We start from the raw sequence: 21,980 nt of genomic DNA on the forward strand, positions 1-21,980 counted from the left end.
AGATGATAAAGAGAGAGAAAAGTACAAGTGTTTTTGTGTGTGTGTTTTACTGAAGTAGCATTTAGATGCAAGGTTATAACAAATAGATGTTTTAAGGGGAATTGATATTGTTGTCAAATTCGTCTGCAAATGCTTTTTGATTACTTTTGAGCAAGGCACTTAAACCCAAACCTTTTCAGTGGACTTGATAACTTGCATGGATGAAAGTGGTATTAACAACATCATAATTGTTAATCAAAAATAATTGTATCTCCAACTTTCCCTTGATTGATAATGATGTACAGTGCATCTGGAAAGTATTCACAGCGCTTCACTTTTTCCACATTTTGTTATGATACAGCCTTATTCCAAAATGGATTAAATTCATTATTTTCTTAAAAATTCTACAAACAATACCCCCATAATGACAACGTGAAAGAAGTTTGTTTGAAAGCTTTGCATATTTATTAAAAATATAATATGAAACGTACATAAGTATTCACAGCCTTTGCCATGACACTCAGTTGAGCTCAGGTGCATCCTGTTTCCACTGATCATCCTTGAGATGTTTCTACAACTTGATTGGAGTTGACCTGTGGTAAATTCAGTTGATTGGACATGATTTGGAAAGGCACACACCTGTCTATATAAGGTCCCACAGTTAACAGTGCATGTCAGAGCACAAACCAAGCCATGAAGTCCAAGGAATTGTCTGTAGACCTCCGAGACAAGATTGTGTTGAGGCACACATCTGAGGAAGGGTACAGACACATTTCTGCAGCAATAAAGGTCCCAATGAGCACAGTGGCCTGCATCACCAGGACTCTTCCTAGAGCTTGCCGCCCGGCCAAACTGAGCGATCGGGGGAGAAGGGCCTTAGTAAGGGAGGTGACCAAGAACCCGATGGTCACTCTGACAGACCTCCAGCGTTTCTCTGTGGAGAGAGGAGAACCTTCCAGAAGAACAACCATCTCTGCAGCACTCCACCAATCAGGCCTGTATGGTAGAGTGGCCAGACGGAAGCCACTCCTCAGTAAAAGGCACGTGACAGCCCGCCTGGAGTTTGCCCAAATGCACCTGAAGGACTCTAAGACCATGAGAAACAAAACTCTCTGGTCTGCTGAAACAAAGATTGAACTCTTTGGCCTAAATGGCAAGCGTCATGTCTGGACCGCCATGGTGGTGGCAGCATTATGCTGTGGGGATGTTTTTCAGCGGCAGGAACTGGGAGACTAGTCAGGATTGAGGGAAAGATGAATGCAGCAATGTACAGAGAACTTCCTTGATGAAAACCGGCTCCAGAGTGCTCTGGACCTCAGACTGGGGCGAAGGTTCCTCTTCCAACAGGACAACGACCCTAAGCACACAGCCAAGATAACAAAGGAGTGGCTACGGGACAACTCTGTGAATATTCTTGAGTGGCCCAGCCAGAGCCCAGACTTGAACCCGACTGAACATCTCTGGAGAGATCTAAAAATGGCTGTGCACTGACGCTCCCCATCCAACCTGATGGAGCTTGAGAGGTCCTGCAAAGAAGAGTGGGAGAAACTGCCTAAAAATAGGTGTGCCAAGCTTGTAGCATCATACTCAAAAAAACTTGAGGCTGTAATTGGTGCTTCAACAAAGTATTGAGCAAAGGCTGTTAAGGTTTTCTTGTTCTCTTTCAAACACTTAAAAGAAGGCCCCACACTATGCTATCTGTGTGTTTGTATGTGAGAGAGTCATAAAGTTCTTAGTGATTCACTTACTGATTCTACTTTTCACGCTTGTGCACTCATGCAAACTGGCACAACTTAAAATGAAGGCGAAGCCCTGCGTGTGTAAGTGGCCAGACTCACAGGTGTCTGTTAATGTAGATTCTCACAATTAGTCCTTTGTTGAGCCATATAAAGTTCCCCTCAAAGCATGTGCCAGACAGGAACCTTGTACAGGTACGTGTGAGGTCAGAGCTTATCTGACTGACAAACATACAGCGGAAGACAAATGTATTTCTCTTTACAAACAATGTGATGCGACCAACACTGCAGAGGTCATGGGGGATCAAATGCTTCTGGCCTTCCTTATCAGAAAAAAACAGCACACACGTACATGCAGACACAGATCAAACGTCCCTCCTTGACATTCAGTAACGCTAAAGATCTTGCACTCCATTATGAACTTTCAGGCAACATTACTTGTTTTTGCTGATATGACTTTACACTGCAGTCTCTGAGGAAAAGTCTGTAATTTTGGTCACAGACTAAGAATCATGAAGCAGTGAATATTACCATCACAAAAATCAAAGCTACAAATGTTCCATCTAAACAACTGGAAAAGATTATTATTATATATATTTATAGATTATTATTCTGTAGAGCAATGCCATGAGTTTCCACCAGTGGAAAGTAAAACAAATCCAAGTTGTACTAATTAAGTACATATTTGCAATTTCCCTAGAAACTAATCAAATGCTGCACTCTTGGGAGAAAACTTTTTTTTTTCACACTGATGACTGTACGACAGCTTGTTTGAGCAGTTTGATTTGTTCCACACTTAAACATGTATTGAGTTTAAAGGTCTCTTGAAGGTTGAATGCCCAAATCACCTGTCACTAGAAGTTCATTCACACCTATCAAATCTAATGGCGAATCATTGAAACATGTGAAGATGAACTGGTGGAAGAAAATCAATTCTATGATGCTTAAGATTGTGGTCATTATGAAAAACAGACTGGTTTGTTCATACTGTGGATGTAGTGGAGAACAATGAAAACACCACTGAAACAAAATGCTGTTGGTATGATGGATTAGTTCAACTCAGGCATATCCCATGTTATTATTATGGACCCTCTGAGTATACCAAGTGTAGTTTTTAGAATACTAATCTGCTACAGTCATTCTTTCATTGCAGGTTTTTCCCTCTTTCATGCCAAGTTTATGACGATTATTTTAACAATATGTATAATTCCATTTTCCTTGCTTTAATGTTTATCCTAATTCCCACTGCAAGTTTTGGTACACAGAGCTTTTCCACTAAATTCATCCATATCCATAGAGGAAAATTGCATTAAATATACTCTCCTCTGAATGACATAACAGACAACATTTTCAAAGTTGTTATAACTGAATTGTTTTTTGCCATGCATAATTTAAACAATAGTAGAATAATTATTTCTTTAAAATGGTTAATTTGTTCTTGTCTGCCAACACAGACCATATTTTTTACACCCTTTTCTCTCTGCTTCTATCAATTAAAATTACATAATGAAGTACAGTCGTATGTAATAATGTATGGAGAAAATCCTGTTATGGTGGAATAAGGCTGTTACAGAGGAGTGAACGTGGTCAGAGGATTTTCCACTGTTGTTTTTGTAGTTTGCCATAATATCTAGGCTGATTTTCCCTCAACCATTCTCAAGGATTAAGTGTCTTTGATTCACAGGGGCCAAAGATGAAACGCCTGGAAAAGAATAGTTATTCATCTGTGGGTTGGGGATTGGTTGTGTATGTGTGCAGAGGAGCATAATCTGGCAGTGTTAATGTTGAACTTTAAGGTTAGTTGGGCTGAGCAGAAAGGAGGGGGTTTAAGCCATCAGAAAGCGATAGATGATAGGGCATCGCTGGGCATTGAGCAGCCTTTAGACCCTCTGTGGTTTCCCTCAGGGTCGTAGGTTGGAGGTTTCCTGGAGGTTATGTGTTCCTGACGTCTGAAAACCCTCTCAGTCTCAGGCCATAGAGGTCCTTCTCCCAAGGAAACATAATAATGCAACAATAATGCTGTCAGGCCAAAACTAGAGAGCAAAGCAGCACCTTATTATTCACTTTATTATTGAAATTCACATAATGTTGAGGGCATGTCCAGCTGCAACAGCTGTGGAGTTTTTACAGATGTGGTTCTAAAGGAAAGAGGATTTGGATAGGTCAACAGGTGAATAACCTGTGTGATCCCAGGTGCTGACTGATACAATGACCTTTGACCTACAACATGACCTATGGGAACCCAACACTCTGCATTCAACCTCCATTTGAGCATTTGGTTACCACTCTGTCCTGTTTTGGTCCATTGCTTCATTGGTTTAAGCCTTTAATATATAAAAAATATTTTGACGTGCTTTCATGGGTTGTGTTCACCTCACATACTGCTATAAATTAAATCCCTCTGATCTTTAACAGAACTCCGCTCCTCAAAGGCACCAAAGCAATACAGCATTCTGTCCTCTCTCTTACAATTTCAACCTGTTCACCCTTGTTTTGCAAAAACAAGTGCAAAACATTCTCATAGCTGCACCTGATTTCATTTAATGATCTACAATTACTTGACAGGTTTTGTTTTATATTGTCTTGATTGTTACAAAGAGACGTCTCTTTTCCCTTACCCAGCAAGAATTTTATTCTAAAATTATCAGTACATACACACAAAGGGCAACGGAGACAGGTATGTCTCTGGGTGGTCTCTGGATTTTTCTGCACATTATTAATCTAGCTGTAAAGGCACTAGCTTTTATCTACAGTGAAGAGAACATTTTATCACTTCACACATTTTTAAACATGCAGCTGGTCAAAACACCCCAGTGATTCATAGAGCCAGTATTCATGCCTTAAATTCACAAAATGGTGGGTTCAAAGCTGGCTTTTGACCCTGTTGTTTTTTTTTATTAGATGTCACCCCCAAAATGCCAAAAGTAATTATCAGTCCTATTGTTGATGAGATGATAAAGCTGTTTCTCTCTTATGTAACATTAGGCTAGATAGAAGCCCAAACCAATGTGCACTTGGTCTAAACAGGATCTGACTAGCACACCAAAGCTGTTTCAAGATAGCATGTTTTCGTCCAAGAGGTGCAACTAAAATAACCTTTGTCTTCTACATTCCCACAAGAGTTGAGTAATAACTTGTCCTATTGAATTTGGCTGTCATGGTTTTATTACTCAGTCCTATGGTTTAAGGTGGTAGACAGCCATATGTCTCATTTAGAGATGGCAGCATTGGAATTCATATATAATCACAAAGCAATAAAAGAAAACAGAACTCACAATATTGTATTCAAACCAAACTAAATCAGCTGCATATTTTTAGACTTGTACAGATAACTTTTAAAGGCTTATTAAATGATTTATAATTCACATTGCATGACTTGAAGGTTATCATTTTGTTGTGACCATGAGAATCAGACACATGCTTCCTTTAACATAGTTCCATGTGAACAGCCTGTCAAAGTATGTTTTTGGTTGAGAGCTACTGAGGAAAAACAGTGTTAAAGTAATTGTAACTACAACTGAGTTTAAAAATGAACTAGTTTAGAGACTTGGTTCAGGACGTTTTATTTCAATCTTTGATTCACAAAACAGTCAACAATTGATTGCTTAGGCTTCCCACTATTAAGGGCAGCGTTAAGTGTTCGTAGTGTGTTGCAATGTCCAAAGTGTTGGCAGAGTGATGCTGTGACAGTTGATATAATGCGTTGAATCGTTAAACTTTCTGTGTGCGTGTCTCAGTCTCTCGAGTGTAGCGACTGTTTCTCTCCAAACAAACGGCTCCAAGACAGTTGTGTTTGTGTGTGTGTAGATGTGTTAGTCATCTCTATTAGTCATGAGGAGTGACAGGGTTATATCAAACCTCCCTGGGTTACGGCAGGACACATGCATCAGTAGCGTGACTACACCATGTGTGTGTGCAGTGTGGGGCCAGTCTCTCGCTCTGTTTGTTGTTGAAGACATACCTTCATTAGTTTACACACACACACTCACACACTTAAAGGTTTAAGGTATCAGCCAGGGCTAATGTTTCACTGGAATAGCAGGTGGTAGGGGCGGCAGTTCCCTGAAGGCATTGGAAAGAAAACGAAAAGCAAAAGAACAGAAAAATAGATAAGACAAGTGAGGGGAAAAAAGAGAGGGAAAAAAGAGAGGTGGGAAGAGAGAGCAGTGAGCAAGACAGGTTTGCCGCGATAACCTGCCACATTCCCTCCAGTTGATGATTCAGCAAGGAAAGTAAATTAAGTAATAAGGGTTTCTGTGTGTGTTTTGACTCTCGGTCTTTGATTTAAAGCCCTGTGTACAGAAAACAGCCTGGTTTAGTCATTGCAGGCACAGGGAACGTCTCACACACATACACACACTTCAGTGGTTTATATTGGAGTGCTTAAGTTTTCATATCCATATTTTCCTTGAGTGCTCGGCAGATTTGAACTCATGAGCGTCTGCATATAAGCTTGTGTCTGTCTAGGCCACTATCGTTGTAAACTTGTTAAACCTGAGCCCAGCCCGGGTTATACTAAGAAATAAGTGGTTCATACGACAAGTTGTCTGACCACATCAGAAATCAAAAGTGTTTATCGTTGTTCTGAATGGCCACATTGGAAGGCAGAGTGAAAAGCCAGCTGATATAGAGAGGGGGAGGCATCATATTGTTTAAAAATGGGGATAATGGCGCACATTTTCAGTCAGTCTCTCTTGGAAGACAATCATAGTGTCGCACACAGTTGGACACGTTAAAAGTGACAGAAATAATTGAAGAATGAAAAAAGAGAGCTAAAGAGAGATGTTCAAACCCTGGCTCCTTTTTCACCTCCGCACAGCTGACCAATCACTGCAAGAAGTGGGTATGAATGTCAGATTGTTGGTTCCGGAAAGTTACAGATATGGTCCGACACAACCCCCCCCAATCCGTCAGAAAGGTGTGGGGGGCTGGCCTCTTTCATTGCTAATCAGGAAAATGCTTATGTGTTGCCTTTCAAAGCATTTGTTAACAAAGTCATAGTGTCCGCGGGTCCTGAAAAATGCAGTGTCTATACTTGATTGTTTATTTGCACTGCCTCAAAAGCCAAATGAATGCTGGTAAATATATATGATAGCTATGAAACAGTTTACCAACCCCATCAGAAGTTGTCTGCCCAGTTTCTTATTGCACGATTAAAATCTATTGGCAAATTAGGCTGGATTTGTTACAGAAATACCACACTTGCTCCAAATTTTTTTTTTCTTCTTTTCAGGACAGTATTTCTACATTAATCTCACATTTCAGTAGCCCAGCCCCTTCCCATACACTCACTCACACAAAACTAAAACAACATAGTTTGCCACCAGTTTCAATCTATCTGATTTGAGAATTTCTCTAGTGTGAATAGTAAACAAGATTTCCCTTCCTTATATTTATATTAACATTGCAGATAGGTATGGGAATACTATTTATCAGCTTGTCTGCTTGTTTATGCTGTTTGTCTATGCTGCCTGTGGATGTGTGTGTTTATGTATAGAAGTGATTTAATCCAGGAAGGAGTGAAAGAGGGAGGGAGCCTTCCTGCCTACATACCTGGCTGTGTGTGACAAAAAGTCTAGCGTTGTGAATTGGCTCAGTTTAAACAACAGGAAACCAGCAGAGAACAAGTCATTAATTTCACAACAAGCTGAAACTGAGGTGTGTCTGTGTGTGTGCGCACTTGAGAGAAACGGCTTGTGGATAATGAATCTTGGCATTTTCTAACACATCCTTGTGTTATTGATGCTTCCTTTGGATTATACCATATTTCCTTCCCACAAACCACAAACACACACACACACACACACACACACACACACACATACACACACACAGGATACATACAACTTCACTATAATTACAGGAGTTAAGTTTTCCTTCATTAAGTAGTGTTAATTTATTATTAGGCCCCTCAGACCACATTACCTATCCTTCCTGTCTTTTTGTAAAGATGATATTGTTAACTCTGTTTTCTTGTTCATTATTAACTTGTCTTTTTCATGACAAATTTGAAGATGGTCAGACATCACAGAAGTGGTCAATATTGACCCTTTACTAACTGTAGTTTATCATTGTCGTTTTTATCAAGAAATGCATTAATGTGGGTTTGTCTCGTGAGCCTCAAGGTTATCTGTGTTCCTGAAGGACTGAGGTTATGTTTGAGTTACCACAGTTTCCTCACTTGTTAAACATTTTCTGTATTTGCTTAAAAGATATACTGGTATTTGTTTTCTTTTTCCCCTCAAACAAATTGTATTTGTACACTAGTATGGGAAAGTACATTGGCTAGTTTCCCACCTACAAAATATGCCAAGTGTGAACTGAAACTACATGAGATCAGATTTACCTGCAGACTCACTGTTTATCACAATGTTCAGTTAGAATGTTCTACCTCCGATTTGAAAACTTCCATAAGATTTGTTCAACAAAGGTTTTGTTATTATTTTTATGGGTCATAAATTTTATTTCACTTCATAAAACATACAGAAAAAACATACCTTGTCACATCTAAAAGCAACCAGAGGTTTGATTAGAGGGCCAGTAGTGTATTTAGGTACTGGCTACACACACACACACACACACACACACACAGTGAGATTAGACATATAATGCATAATACCCGCATCTTCACAGGTACACATGACTGGGAGCAAGGTAGCATGGCGGTACAATGTGAACATGTAAACAGCCTCTCACAAACATAATGGAAAATCAAGTAAAAAGGCAGCAAAGTGTTTACTTTCCATGTGCTTGCACCCTCTGAGTGCACACACATGCAAGCTCAGCTGATACTTGGGTACATCTAAGAACAGTCTCTCTCTCGTATCAAATTTCTCTTGTTGAGTGTTTGAGTCACCCTGCCTTTCAAAGCTCATTTTCAACCACACAGTTTCACTCACAGTTGATGGACTATAATCTCTTTGTGTGTGTGTGTGTGCGTGTGTGTGTGTGTGTGTGTGTGTGAGTGTGTGTTTGAGTGACACTGTGTTTTTGACTTAAATATTTTTGCACCAGTTATTCCAGTCTCAAATGGATTGTCACTAGCAGCACTAGCAGCTCTGCTGTTGTGTGTATTTCTACATTTCTGTACACTATTGTCTACAGGGAGGGAAATTTGCCGCCAAAATCTTACCCCATACCATTTGAGATTTCATCTACTATTACAGTAAGTTTCCTTCAGGTTTATATGAAGTAATGCCAGTTCTGTAACCCTATGCAGTTAGACTGTGAGAGGAATAAACAAACATTTACTACATTATCTTAATACACTATTTACAGTTCACTAACATAAATTTGTGTACAAGAAAGAGCTGGAAAAGAACTATAATGTGTGTGTGTTTTTGTGTGTGGCAAAGCTTTTCTAAAATCTCATCTGTGACAACTGAGCGTCACATAGTGTAAACAAGCTAGCTTCCTGTGTGTGTGCTTGCACATACTCTTTCAAGGAATATTAGTGACAGTTAAATGCATCAGAGAGGTAGAGAACGCATACGAATGGATACACTGATCATTATGAATGTGTATCCATTCCTATATCCTTCTCAATTGTCTTTAAATTCAGTATTTCATTGTTTACATGCAGTTACTTACCTTGTTTACAAAAGTTATCTTATATATAGTCTTCTCTATGTCAGGTTATGTTGGCCGTTTTGTTGTATTGGCACTGACAAAAGTTCAACCGAAAAATAAAACACTCATTTTATTATTATTTTTGATATTTTTTGCTTTCTGATGTTTTTTTTTAATGACAATGTTCAGATTTTTTCTTCATGTCACTCTTTTCTGTGCTGTCAGTTTTTTTTCCCTCCAGTTTTTCAGGCTGGTTAAAGTTAACTTTTAATGGACGTTATGTTGGTCTGGCAGAGGTCCGCTGGAACAAGCGCTAACCTTACCTAATGACAGCTATCTAACATTAGGCTCTATGTGAAAAACAACGGCAGAGAGAAACAAACTTACTTGCGGTTTGGGAATTCCAGGTGAACTTGTGAAAGCCACCCCCGTAGGTGCGCGGTCATGCCAGGGGATTAGTGCGGTCAGTGTGATTGTGGCTGGAGTTTTGCATTTGCACTTCAGATTCCTGGCATTATTTTAATCCACTGAAGATATGAAGAGTCAAAGTTTTTATGAAAGTTCAAGTATGAGGAAATTGTCAATGTGTTACAGTGTCCTTTTGAGGTGATTTTACCTGTCCAGTAATTTAAAGTGAAACTACTTAAAATTTTATATGGTCATAGGAACATTTTGAGCAGAAATACATTGTGCTCCTCAGCAAATCTAATATGGAAACGGTTTTATAGGACTTATTTATTCACCCCACATATTTAGCAAGACTTATTAAATATATGATATTTACTATAATGTTGGTATACCGTAATTAGTTAAATAGTGGCCAGGGCCTTTATTTACCTCAACTGCAGAGGCCTTTATTCGAAGCAGGCTCATATTACAAACAGGCCTTTGTTTGATAAGTATATTTGCTCCTATTTTAGTATGAATCCTCCTTGTTTTCTGATCCTGCTCCTGTTTGCCGTTTTAAATTTTTGTTACTGCATTATGATGTTAATATGAACTCAGCACTTCCAGAATCTGTTTCAAATTAAAAGCCCTCTAGCGTTTTAGTGGACAGAATCCCTGCATTTCCTAACCAGGCTTTTTCTGTGAAACATTTGCAGAAACTGCAGAAAATTCACTCACTTGCACAGTTCCCATATGGTGCTTTAAATGTAACATTACCTATAGCGATAGCCATCTTATGGCACTTGTATGTTATGACAAAAATTTGGCTGGGACATGAAAGGTGCTATTGATAACATTGATAACATCCAGCCAATAGGTGACGCACTCCCCCTCCCATATTTCATGGTCGAGTGGAGTGAGACTCAGACTCAGTCATGTCAAGTGATAAATCTTTCGTGGTAAGAAGTAATGAATTCATTTTGAAACATATATCTATACATTAGCTATAGATTTAGGTTACTTTGTGCGGTGGTGTTTCATGTAACGTTATCCATAGTAATCTTAGGATATGGCTAGCTAGCTTTAGGTAATCCTTTTTTCCCCATCATTTAATAATTATAGAGGCCTATATTGCAAGGTAAATATATAGGTATAGGTAAATATTTACATTTTAAACCAATCAAAGAGTACAGTACATTGTAGGAAACCCACAGCGCTCCACATTAGACAGACAGCCACAGTAAAAGTTATCGTTAGCTAGCGATTTGTTAGCGTAGTGTTGACACACTAACTGGCAACTATATGACATGATACCAACGTTGTTATACTATAGGCTCACAAGCCTTGTTAGAAGCAGGAACAAACGTTAGACATCTCACACATTGCTAAACAAAACATTCATTTTGGACCTGTCAAAAAAAGTTGCAAATAGCATGATTATATTGTTGAATTTATTAAATTAAAGTGATGTAAATGTACATTATGATTAGTTGGCATGCACATCAGTTAATTACCTGTCTAACTAAATAAACAACTTTAGCAGTAATCAAAAGTCTTTTATATATAACAGTGTTCACCTTTGTTATCTGTTGCTACTGCTTTCAAAGTTTCATGTCTTTGATTTAATGTTCTCTTTTTAGGCCTAAATGTGTCTAACATTGAAATAGACTGTGTCTGCATAACTAAGATTGCTCATAATTTACTTACTAGCCAGCTAAACTGCAAGCAAACTTAGCCTCCCTATCAGCTGAAGAAGCAGCTTTAGCATGTGAGCCCAGCACTTCTCTTGTTGTGTTGCTGGTCTGAACAGTGTTGAACAAACACCCCTTAACTAAGAAACATTTTCAATATTGGTCATTTTTGGCCTAACAATTACCTTAGTGGTCCTTTTAACTTCCATTAATCCATTTCGATAGACGTGAGGGAGGGTGGAAAATTACTTAACTTCTTATCACTTTTAATTACGGATCTTTTTAGCATTTTGGCACATCCACTTATATCTCCCTTCGTACAAAAAGAAAAGATGGATGTGTGTAGTTACTTGTTTCAGCAATTTGTCATTAACCATATTTCTTGCTTGCTGTGGGTGAGCAGCTTGATAGAGAGAGCACAAAAAGCCAGCACTTAAGTGAGCCCACCATTCATTTGATTCAGGTAAGGCTTTTATGTCCAACATTTATCCGGTGCTTTGATGTTATCCATATCTGTGCAGGTCAGGTCAAAACAGCAGGATGAAATGATGAATCACATACTGCGGGTATGTCAATGAAGGTTGGATTAAATTGAAATAAAGTGCAAAGGGACAATCCATTTAACGCCTGGCTAGACAGTCACGAGTGTCATGCCATTGTACTGCAGCCTTCTTAGGCATATATATATGTGTGTGTGTGTGTGTGTGTGAGTGAGTGGATTGCGGTGTCTGTGCACTCTTATTACTCCTCCCTCAGACTAATGAAATGTGTCTGTGTGTGTTCTCATTACCCTTCTCCAAGGCTAATGAAGTACGTGTGTGTCTGCATGTGTAAGTGTGTATGTTAAATTGAACTGCAGTTCTGCTCTGCTGTGTTCAGGCCGTTTCATTAAATGATAAACTTTACTGATGACTCTAGTGGGATCATTATTTACTTGGCTCTCCATTCAGTCCACAGCAGCCACCTTGATCTTTACAAATGACCTGCTACATAGGGAGACAGAGGTTATTTTGCACTGCAGGTTTAGAGACAAATTACTTGGTATTCACTTAGTGGATTAACAGCATAGCCAACGTGTTTACACACCCTATTTGGACTTTTATCCAATATCAGTTGTTTACCTATTGGGAAAAAAAATAGACTTTGCCTAAATAAGCACAGTTAAAAAAATAAATAAAAGGATAGTCATTACCCACAGCCCAAACACGCATGCGACACACTTTTTGATGACTTTTCCCCCAAATATTCTAAACTGATTTCTATGCATCCCCATTACCAATAAATAATAGCCGATGAGAAATGATGATTAAGGGAGAAAGATGACAAAGTGTGAGGCTAAGAATGAGACTGTTAACTCAGAACACTGTCACGGCTGAGTGCATTTAATATAGAACTGCCTGCCCGTGTGTTTGTGCATGTGTAGGGTTTTCACTGGACTATAAGTAAAACAAAAATCATTCCACACTCCACTTTCTAAACCCACAAAAAGACTGAGAGCAAGCAAGGATTTAAGGAAAGAATGAGCGAGAGATGCTGGTTGACAAAGTCTTTGCCTCTTTGACAGCTCCTCTCAGGCCAACTGAAGTAAAGTAAGTAAAGTTTATTTAGTATAGCACCTTTCGTAGTGCAAGATCACAAAGTGCTTCACAAGAGTTAAATTTTTTTTAACACCTTTCTCATTCTGTCTCTTAACCAATCATTTGTCTGTCACCTCTCCACTCTCAAGCATACTGCAGTCAGCCTTTGCTTCTTTTGCATCCTTCAGTTGTTGAATAACTTTACAGCAAAATGCCATATGGCAGGTACCAACTTGTCTAAAAAATATGCATTGCATTACATGGTGCTTTTTAGCTGGTTTTTCACTGTTTATTCATTCAAAACATATGTGTTTATGGATGTTAATTAATTAATCAATTTATTTATAAAGTGTATACATCCACCTATACTAGTAGTTCCATATTGTTGATTTTTTTTTACATAAGGAATTCCTGGTTTTATCAAACTTTTCACAAAGTGTTCAAATTCTTGAAAATATTCAGACACAGCATCCTGCACACAGAAAAACAGAATTAGGCAACACCATTACCTCCATTCAACTCTATTCCCAGATGATATCAGGTTTTTAGGTCATGGTAATTGTCATTTGGGTATCCAAAGTCATTTTACAGTTATTGATTAGAGCCACAGTGAGAACCACTGTTTGGCTGTACAGCTTTAAACTGTCTGAAATCCTCCTGTTATCTGGCCAGTCACCTGGCACCTCCTCAGCCATCTCTTACTGTCCCTTCCCTCATCCTTTATGGTGAAGTGGTTGAGGAAAATGAGTGATAATCAAGCAGACCTCTTTCTCTCATTCTCTGTCCCTGTAGATTGAGCTGCTACATGACAGTGCCATTACCTCCAGCTGCCACTGCTAAATCAAACACTTAAGTGTCTGAGTGATTACTCGCACTCCTCACAAGTATTCTTCCCCCTTTTATGTTAGATATATAATATGGTGTGCATGAGATGTTTTTCATTTAGTTAGTTTACATAATAATTAAATGCGTACATAGCAATCTCACAGCAATGCCAAATAAAAAAAAAATGGAATAAAAAACATGTAGATGAGGGGAAACTAAAGAGAAAAACAAGCAACACAAGTCAAGATGACAAACCAAGAAAGAACTGACCTGTATAACACAATGCAAATGACAACTGTTTATTGAACTTCACCGACCATTTTCCATTAAATGTTTTTCAGGCAACAGTAATGATAAGCGTTAAGCATATGACATGATGTTTCTGTGTGCACATTCTTGAGGTTTTGATCACATCTTCAAGAGAAGTTTAATCTCAGTAAATCGCTGCAAACAAAAGATATGGATGACCTTTAAAACTGCTGTTGTGTGTATTGGAGAGGAATTTGATAAGGTAACCTAGTCAGCTTGATGGCAGATGTTTTTTGTTTTAACAGTATTTCACAGACTCTTAGGGGTCAAGTTCATTTTGCAAGACATCTGTTGTATAGATGATTTCTGATTTTTAAAGCCAACTTCATTTTTCAAACAAGTATTTTAAGTGTGACCTAGTAAAAGTTGAAGGCCCCTGACTAACTGGCAGCATTTTGAAGAAATGTACTGTAACTATTTTGCAGAAACTGCTCTGTGCTACTGCACAATTCACAGATGGAATCATTTTGATCATTGAAAAATGTGCAAAGTAACTGTCAAGTGTTTTCGTTTTACAATGTACTGACAGGGATATATGGTAACGTTGAGGCAGATTAATGCACTGTAGATTGGCAGTCTTAAAGTGACAGTAAAAAAAAAAAAAGCATCTGTGGATTTATGATTTAGATTGTAAGGTCGAAGAGATGATGTTACTTGTTTCAACCTTTTGTGGCATCAGGAGATGACCTGGAATTTTTAATGTGTATTGGAGTGGACAGATGGCTCCTATGAGAACATCCATGGCGAAAACCCCACTGCTCATCCTCAATTGAGCATTGATTATGTCTGACTGGAGCATAATTTTCACACAATATGTTGTGGTTCTGTAATCTTCAAACTTCAGTCCTTGTAGAATTTGTTTTCACTCTCACCCCAGCTGCTCCTCTCTCTCTCTCTCCTGCACACACTCACGCGTTATAGTAAAGCCGTCAGATTACACGTTAATGTGATTTTATTTAGGAGTTAAATTTCACTGTCCGTCTCCTATGCTACAGCAGCCCCAGTGTGCCACACATTATCATTTCAGAGAATACACACTGCAGCACAGATGGGTAGCATGGTCTCTTTCCGACAGATGAATAGGTAAATATTTACCTTCCCAGATTGTCTTTCTTCCACTCTCATCCTTCCATCCCTCCACCGATCACCTTCCTCTCTACACCTCTACACCACACTCATCTTTTTTTTCCTTGCTGTCGTTTTTCAGGGTTCTTCTGTCCCAATGGTCTCACCTTCATCTTATCACGGGGGCCGCTCAAAGGCATCTGTTGTGCAAACACGCTCCCATGAACATGCACATATTTTGAATATATGATGAAGAGGATGGCTGTATGTATATAGAAACTCATACATACAGGTATGCACATATGAGGGCCTCGGCAAACAAAGAGTTGATAACAATTGTGCTGAAGACAATGGTGTGTTTTATGAAGCTTAATTCAGCCCATTGAGGCAGATGGGGGACTGGTTGTGTGCTTATCTTGAGTTTTAATTAAAAGACTTCAGTCTTCTATGAACACATTTTCTCTGTGTAAATGCTGACTCTGACTGGTAGCACACTATGGCTAACGGAGGCTACTGTCTTCAGGGATGTGGTCTCTTTGCCTCCATGAAGTGGGAGGAGAAATGACAGAAACAAAGCACACACGCACACATATATATTTTCCTGCTCTATTATCTCTTTTGATATAGGGGCGTCAGGGGCTGCAGTGTCTTTTTATTCTGTAGTAGCTTCAGGAAGTGCAGTGTTAGTCATTAGGTTAGAGACTGACTGCTAGCTGTTGATAAACATTGGTCAATCCTCCTTGTTTCTCTCATCATACAGATGTGAACATAACATATTCACAGGGTATTCGTTTACTTTATTAAAACAGATCATTCATAGTCTCAGTCATTGTCAAACAGAACTAATTCAAATGGTATAAAATGTTGAGCCTCATTTTCCTATGCATACCTGTTTATCACCCAGTGTCTATGCATTAATTCCTACTCTTAATATTTTTTATCTGTATTTTTGTCTGTATTCCAAGTGCTGTATGATGCTCTCTGCATCATACTCTCTGCATCATACAGCACGTAACACACATGTCCTGATTAATGTGACAATGCCTCACATACAGTTAGTGTGCTGTATTTAAACAGGAATTTGCATATATCTTACAGTTGCACTCAAAACTCTATTTGAGCTCTACTTCACATTGGATAGGAACAATGAATATGTTTTAGAGCTTTTTTTGACATTTGAAATAGAAATGTGATGTGATAGAAATAGGATGGATAGACATAAAACTGATGGGCTCGTTGGGACAACCGATTCTGTTAAAAAAAAATGATATAATGTCCATAGTACCACTTGTAAAACATTTTCATAATACTGCTCTATCCTGCATTTATGCACACCCTTTATATCCTGCACTTGCTTATTGCACTTCTGGTTAGACCTAAACTGCATTTCATTGCCTTACATGTACAGTTGTAATGACAATAAAGTTGAATCAAATGTAATCTAAAAAAAATATGTCCAGTACTTTGTGACAAAAGTTCATTCCAGGTTAGACATACAAACCTTTTTTTCCGTTGTAAAGTTTTAATAATAGTCCCCTTCCTGTATCAGTTTAATTGAAAGCAAGTTAAACTGACACCTAATCTCTCGTCTTTCTTGATTTTCTCCTTTTCTGTCTCTGTATCTTTGCCTCTCTGTTTCTCATACACTCTTTTTTTGAAAGGTGAATAATAACAAGAAACATTTCAACATGGAGAGTATCAGTGTGGTTCTTGTTCATTAGTATCAAAGATCACACCTCCATCACCCTTAGATCTGTGAGAGACAGAGGTGTCAAAATGACAGTGTGTACGCACATGTTTTTTTCCCTCTCAGCCTCCACCTTAGGAAAATCCACAAAAGCCAATTCACACCAGTCTCTCTCCCTGCTCTTTCTCTCAGTATTCTATCTCCATGTGTTACTTTGCACCCCTGGCCTGAATTGCACATTTTTGCCAGCAGTGGTGTAAATTTTCTTTGTACTGCTACAAGAATGAAAAGGACACACTGGCTATCTACATTATGTACCTCCTCACCACCACTACCACCAAAGGGCCATAGCAAATTGGATATAGAAGCCTTAGGGAGATTCAAAAGACAGTTATCTATTGAGGCCAGGAAGAAAATGTGCTTTGTTTGTTCGCATTGCTAATTTTATTTACCTTACCTCCCACTGTCATTAATGAAATAGCTTGGGGGAGTGTATTTTAGATATTTTATACTCTTGTGACGAGAGCATTAAATGGCAATATATAATGTGAGTTTAATCAAACTTTCCTTTTATCCCTGTAGGAGAAGAATGTTTTTTGTGATTAGACATAATTTCTCAAATGTGGCTTCTGGACTAGACCCACATGCTTACAAAAACAGTTACTTACTAATGACCATTATGTGGGTACACACTGACACAGTAGGAAACCCTGGCTCCAAAAAATGAACTATATCTTCCCATTTTCTGAACGCTTTACTTTTTGTAATTGTAGAAAGCCTACAGGCTGCAAATAGTCCTTTGTTTACCTAACAAAGTAAAGGATTAAAACCATGTATTTTGTGTTAAATACTCAGGGGGTTTAGAACCACTGCTTGAGGGGATTCAAGAAGTAAATTTTAATCACAAATACAGAATTATTAATTAATTCATCCATTTAACCATTGCATGCTCAGAGTTTTGTTTTTAATTATTATTTAGTTTTACTTTTCCATAGGGGTACTTGTCAGGCAGATCTGAGAAGTCAAGGATGCCTGTACCTGCAGGCCATTGGTTAATATTAATGACCATCAGCCAATTGGAACTCATCAATAGGTCAGAGGTTATCACGGGGTCGCAGATGCAGGAAGTTAATGTAATTAAAGATGCATCATCTTGTCGATGGCAGAGAAAATGTCTTTTCCACTCTTTTCTTAATGTCTTTGTTGAGCTGTCTCTCTCTTCGTCGGTATGCTACGTATGCTTATGTGTGTTTGTTTCTTGTTTTCAAGGATTTTCAAGAAGAGATAAAATATTCTTCATATTGCAGATTTGTTGTGAGCAGTTCACGTAATTTTTCTGTCTACTGATAGTTCCCACATGAAACTGCTCACAACAAGGTCTGTGGATTATCTTGAGTAACCGGGTCATGATTTCTGGAAAGAGACATTGCTGTTGAGTTTTTCAAATGTATTTTTTTGGCACTTTGAGCACCACAAGCCGAGTGCCATATAGTCTCATTATATTCAAAAATGCAGACATCTCTAAGTCTGATATCTCCAAAACTCACACCAAAACAATCTAGATGGATAAATAGCACTACAGGCACTACAGGCAAAAATATGTATTTTTGATTTTGAGGTGAACTGTCCCTTTTAAGAATGATTTCTAATTATTTCCGTATTGGATATCATTCCCAGCCTGACTTTAAGAAGAAAAAAGGCAAGTCTAGAAAATAAATGCATCCTCAAAAAACATGCAGTTGGAAAGCCAGCTTGTCACAAATAATTTGGACTCTGTTGATCAGAATTACATTATGAATGAAATAATGTTTCCTGTAAAATTCTCATATTGCTAATTTAGCCCATATGGTAATTTACAGCTACTTTAGCCGTCAGAGATGATGTTAAATGCCTTTGGGATCAAGCCTAATCATTGAAACTGTATGCCAACATGTCAAAACAGCATACTTTTCAATTGGAACGTCAAGTATGTACTCTAGAGAAGCATTACTTGGAGTTCTTTTACAAGGCGTACAGTCTGACGGCTATCAGTACAAACAAAATATATAGAGCTAATCAATGCATCTATTCCCACACCCTGCTGGCTACGATTAATCCAATGAGCCAGGGGGTCAATAATCAATAGCTAATGATTGGCAGCAGAGTTTGCTAATCAAGGTTTGATTGGCTGAATGAGTCCATGGGGAAAGGCTTTAGCCTTCTTTAATGCTATGATGCTTCACATAGTTTTTCAAAGGCACGTATCAACAGTGGGAAAATGTCTGTCTGTTTTGTGATTTGTTTTCCCCAAGAGATTTCTCTGGAATAAAGGATGTTGACCTCCATGATGCTCCCTGATTGAATAATGAATAAGTGAAAATATGTTATGTGGAGTTAGTTACATAACAATACCATGAGCCGATAGCACTAACAGATTGAACTAGTGCAGAACCAAATGCTGTAGATTGGCTTCACGGTTGTTACCTCTGATGGTATTATTTTGTTTTAATGATAACTTTTATCCAGAGAAAGTCAAAGGATCATGCTACTGCTATTTCCAACACCAGAAATTAAGCAAAAGTTAAGTGCCTTTCTATAGGACACCTCAACACCAGTTGGTTTTAAAAAGTTTACAACCAGGACATGACAAAAACTTTGATGTATGGTTTACAAGGGTCTCTTGGTCTCTCTTTTAGGGTCCCAGGTGTAACCGTTGCTACAGATATAATCTGTGGTTTTCCTGGTGAGACGGAGGAAGACTTCCAAGAGACAGTAGACTTGGTGAAAATCTACCGATTCCCAAGTCTCTTCATCAACCAGTTCTACCCCAGACCCGGTACACCTGCCGCCAAGATGGAGCAAGTACCAGCACATGTGGTGAGTGTGGACAAGGAGATGGAGACTTCTTTACTACTAGTCATCTGACATACCTGATTTGGGCTAAATTTGGCTGCTCATATGTGAAAGTGATAGAGATGTGACTTTTATGACATGGCCACATTTTTAGCACCGTTCGCGTTACCTTTACACACAATTTACCAAATGCAGTATATTTGCCAGCACAAGGCCTTTAACAGAATAACTTTAGGACATTTAGTGCAGAACTGCAGATCTCACAAAATGCTGTTTGCGGCAAAGCAGAAAACATGACCTGACAAACAGCAATGTTATCCAGACACATTATATACACGCACACTTGGCTACTGACTTCTGGCTCTCTTTCTACTTTGGTTGCTTCAGTAAGATGTTTCTTCTTTTACATGTCTGATGCATAAGATTGTGTCAAAGCCTTTTTCTTTTTAAAAAAAAAATAGCAATTACAAAGCGATTAACAGCACTCCACAGTGTAGAGGGCGGGAAAAAAACAAGTAGTTTGGGATTTCAGTTTTAAAACCAGCCAAAATATTAAGAAATTAAATGATTAACCAAATTACAGCTTGAAATATAACAGAAGATGTTTTTATGAGCAGTAATACATAGTTAATGTAAGTAAAGATATTCATACTGACACTGTGTGCATGTGTGTATGTGGTGTTTCTGCATATACTGTACTTTGAGTGCACACACAAATTTGCATGTGTGTATTGAGGAAACACAGGCAGGTCCCCTGCCATCTAAAAATGTAAAAGCCTGTTCCAGTTCTGTCATGACTCGTATGAATTTTAATATTATATAATCCTGAAAGACGTGTGTGGGAGGGTGTGTGAGAGTTACAATGTCTCACTGTCCCTTTCAGACAGAGAGACACATATGGTACACATACTGTATGAAAGCAAACAGTGTTAACGTGTAAATGTTTAAATGTTAAAGCCTCTATTTGAGTTAAACATTTGCTGCTTGCAGTTAACTGGGAAAATTTGTTTAAAATGGAGAACACCTGGGCGGGAGTGAGTTGGCAACTGCCTGTGATAGGATAAGACATCTGTCAGTCACGCCAACATGCCCCAAAACATAGGAGTCTTAGAGCTGCAATATTTCCTTAAATGAACAATTATTATCAGAATTGCCAGAAAGAGAGGTGGAATGTTGCTAAGATTGTACTGTGTTGTTGAAAAAATTTAATATCTATTAAGGTATTTCAAGAGTGAATTTTAAAGTATTCTTCCCTTTACTTCAGCAGAAGTCAGAGGCTTCTTGGAGCCACGATGGAAAGGCTATCAGAGTAGAGTAACTGCAACACATTGTCTCATGGTGGTCGCAGCTTCATTTGGACCTTTTATTGTTCTTTGTATAATCACACAACTCCTGACAGATACCCCCTGTCTCTTCTTCTCTCTCTCAATCTGCTGCCAAATGAAAGAAATAGCACCTAATGAGCCCATAGTTGTTTGGAAAGGTGTATGTAAGAGAGAGCATAAGCAAGAGAGAAATGCAGATTGAACACATCACCAAAAGCAGCCCCAGCGTTTTCTTGATCAGTGTTTGGCAGAGCCATAGTCATCTATATTATAAACGTAAATGAACAGAAATGTTGCTTATGAACATTGATACGCTCTATAGCCCCTGCATTGGAACTTTACATGTGCTTAATGCTCATTATGTTCATTATGCTCATCTTTTACCATTGTTGCACAATTTTAAATACATATTTTGGTCAAATGAGCAGAAAGAATTATTGAGCAATCAGCTTGGTACTTTTCTAATGGCCAGTCCACTCAAAGTATGCCCATACATAGTTGCTTACTTGCATCCACATTTAATCATGTTGTGCCTGAAATGTTTTTCTTTGACCTTTTTTTTTTTGTTTAACCTCCTACATTATGCTGTATGCTATACTATATGTTCTATCTCTTCTTACACTCTCACTCTTTACCATCAAAGTGTTGACACATCTCTTTCAAGTAGAGCATCTTCATAATTCATTCTCTTTTTCCTGCCTCCCTCCTATCCCTCTTCATTCTCTGAAGAGAAGCTGAGCGTGTCTTAGAGGGATCAATCCCCAGACAACCACATCACTGCTTCTCTTCTTCTTATCTTTTCCCCCTCTACTTTCTTTATCCTCCATCTGTCTCATCCGACTTTTATTGTTAGCTGTTGGATGTCAGCATGCATCTATCCAAGACTTCACTCCATAAGCAGCTCTTTGTCAGATGTTGGCATATTGCTGGCTCCTGTGAAAACCTTTTATTGCCAAATCAGCCTTTTTCTTTTTTTCTTTTTTTTTACATATGAAATT

The 21,980-nt window shown here is 38.4% G+C and overlaps 1 protein-coding gene across 4 annotated transcripts in view; it reads left to right on the forward strand.

Annotated features, from left to right (window-relative positions):
- The window catches only part of cdkal1 (CDK5 regulatory subunit associated protein 1-like 1), a 256,133-nt gene that overhangs the window by 155,032 nt on the left and 79,121 nt on the right, over window positions 1–21,980 (forward strand). For all 4 annotated transcript variants that reach the window (XM_044208561.1, XM_044208562.1, XM_044208560.1 and 1 more), the window contains exon 11: window positions 19,501–19,681. In XM_044208561.1, the coding sequence (XP_044064496.1) occupies window positions 19,501–19,681 (181 nt within the window). The remainder of the gene's footprint in view (window positions 1–19,500; window positions 19,682–21,980) is intronic.

This window comes from Siniperca chuatsi, linkage group LG9 (genome assembly GCF_020085105.1).
Source record: "Siniperca chuatsi isolate FFG_IHB_CAS linkage group LG9, ASM2008510v1, whole genome shotgun sequence".
NCBI lineage: Eukaryota > Metazoa > Chordata > Actinopteri > Centrarchiformes > Sinipercidae > Siniperca > Siniperca chuatsi.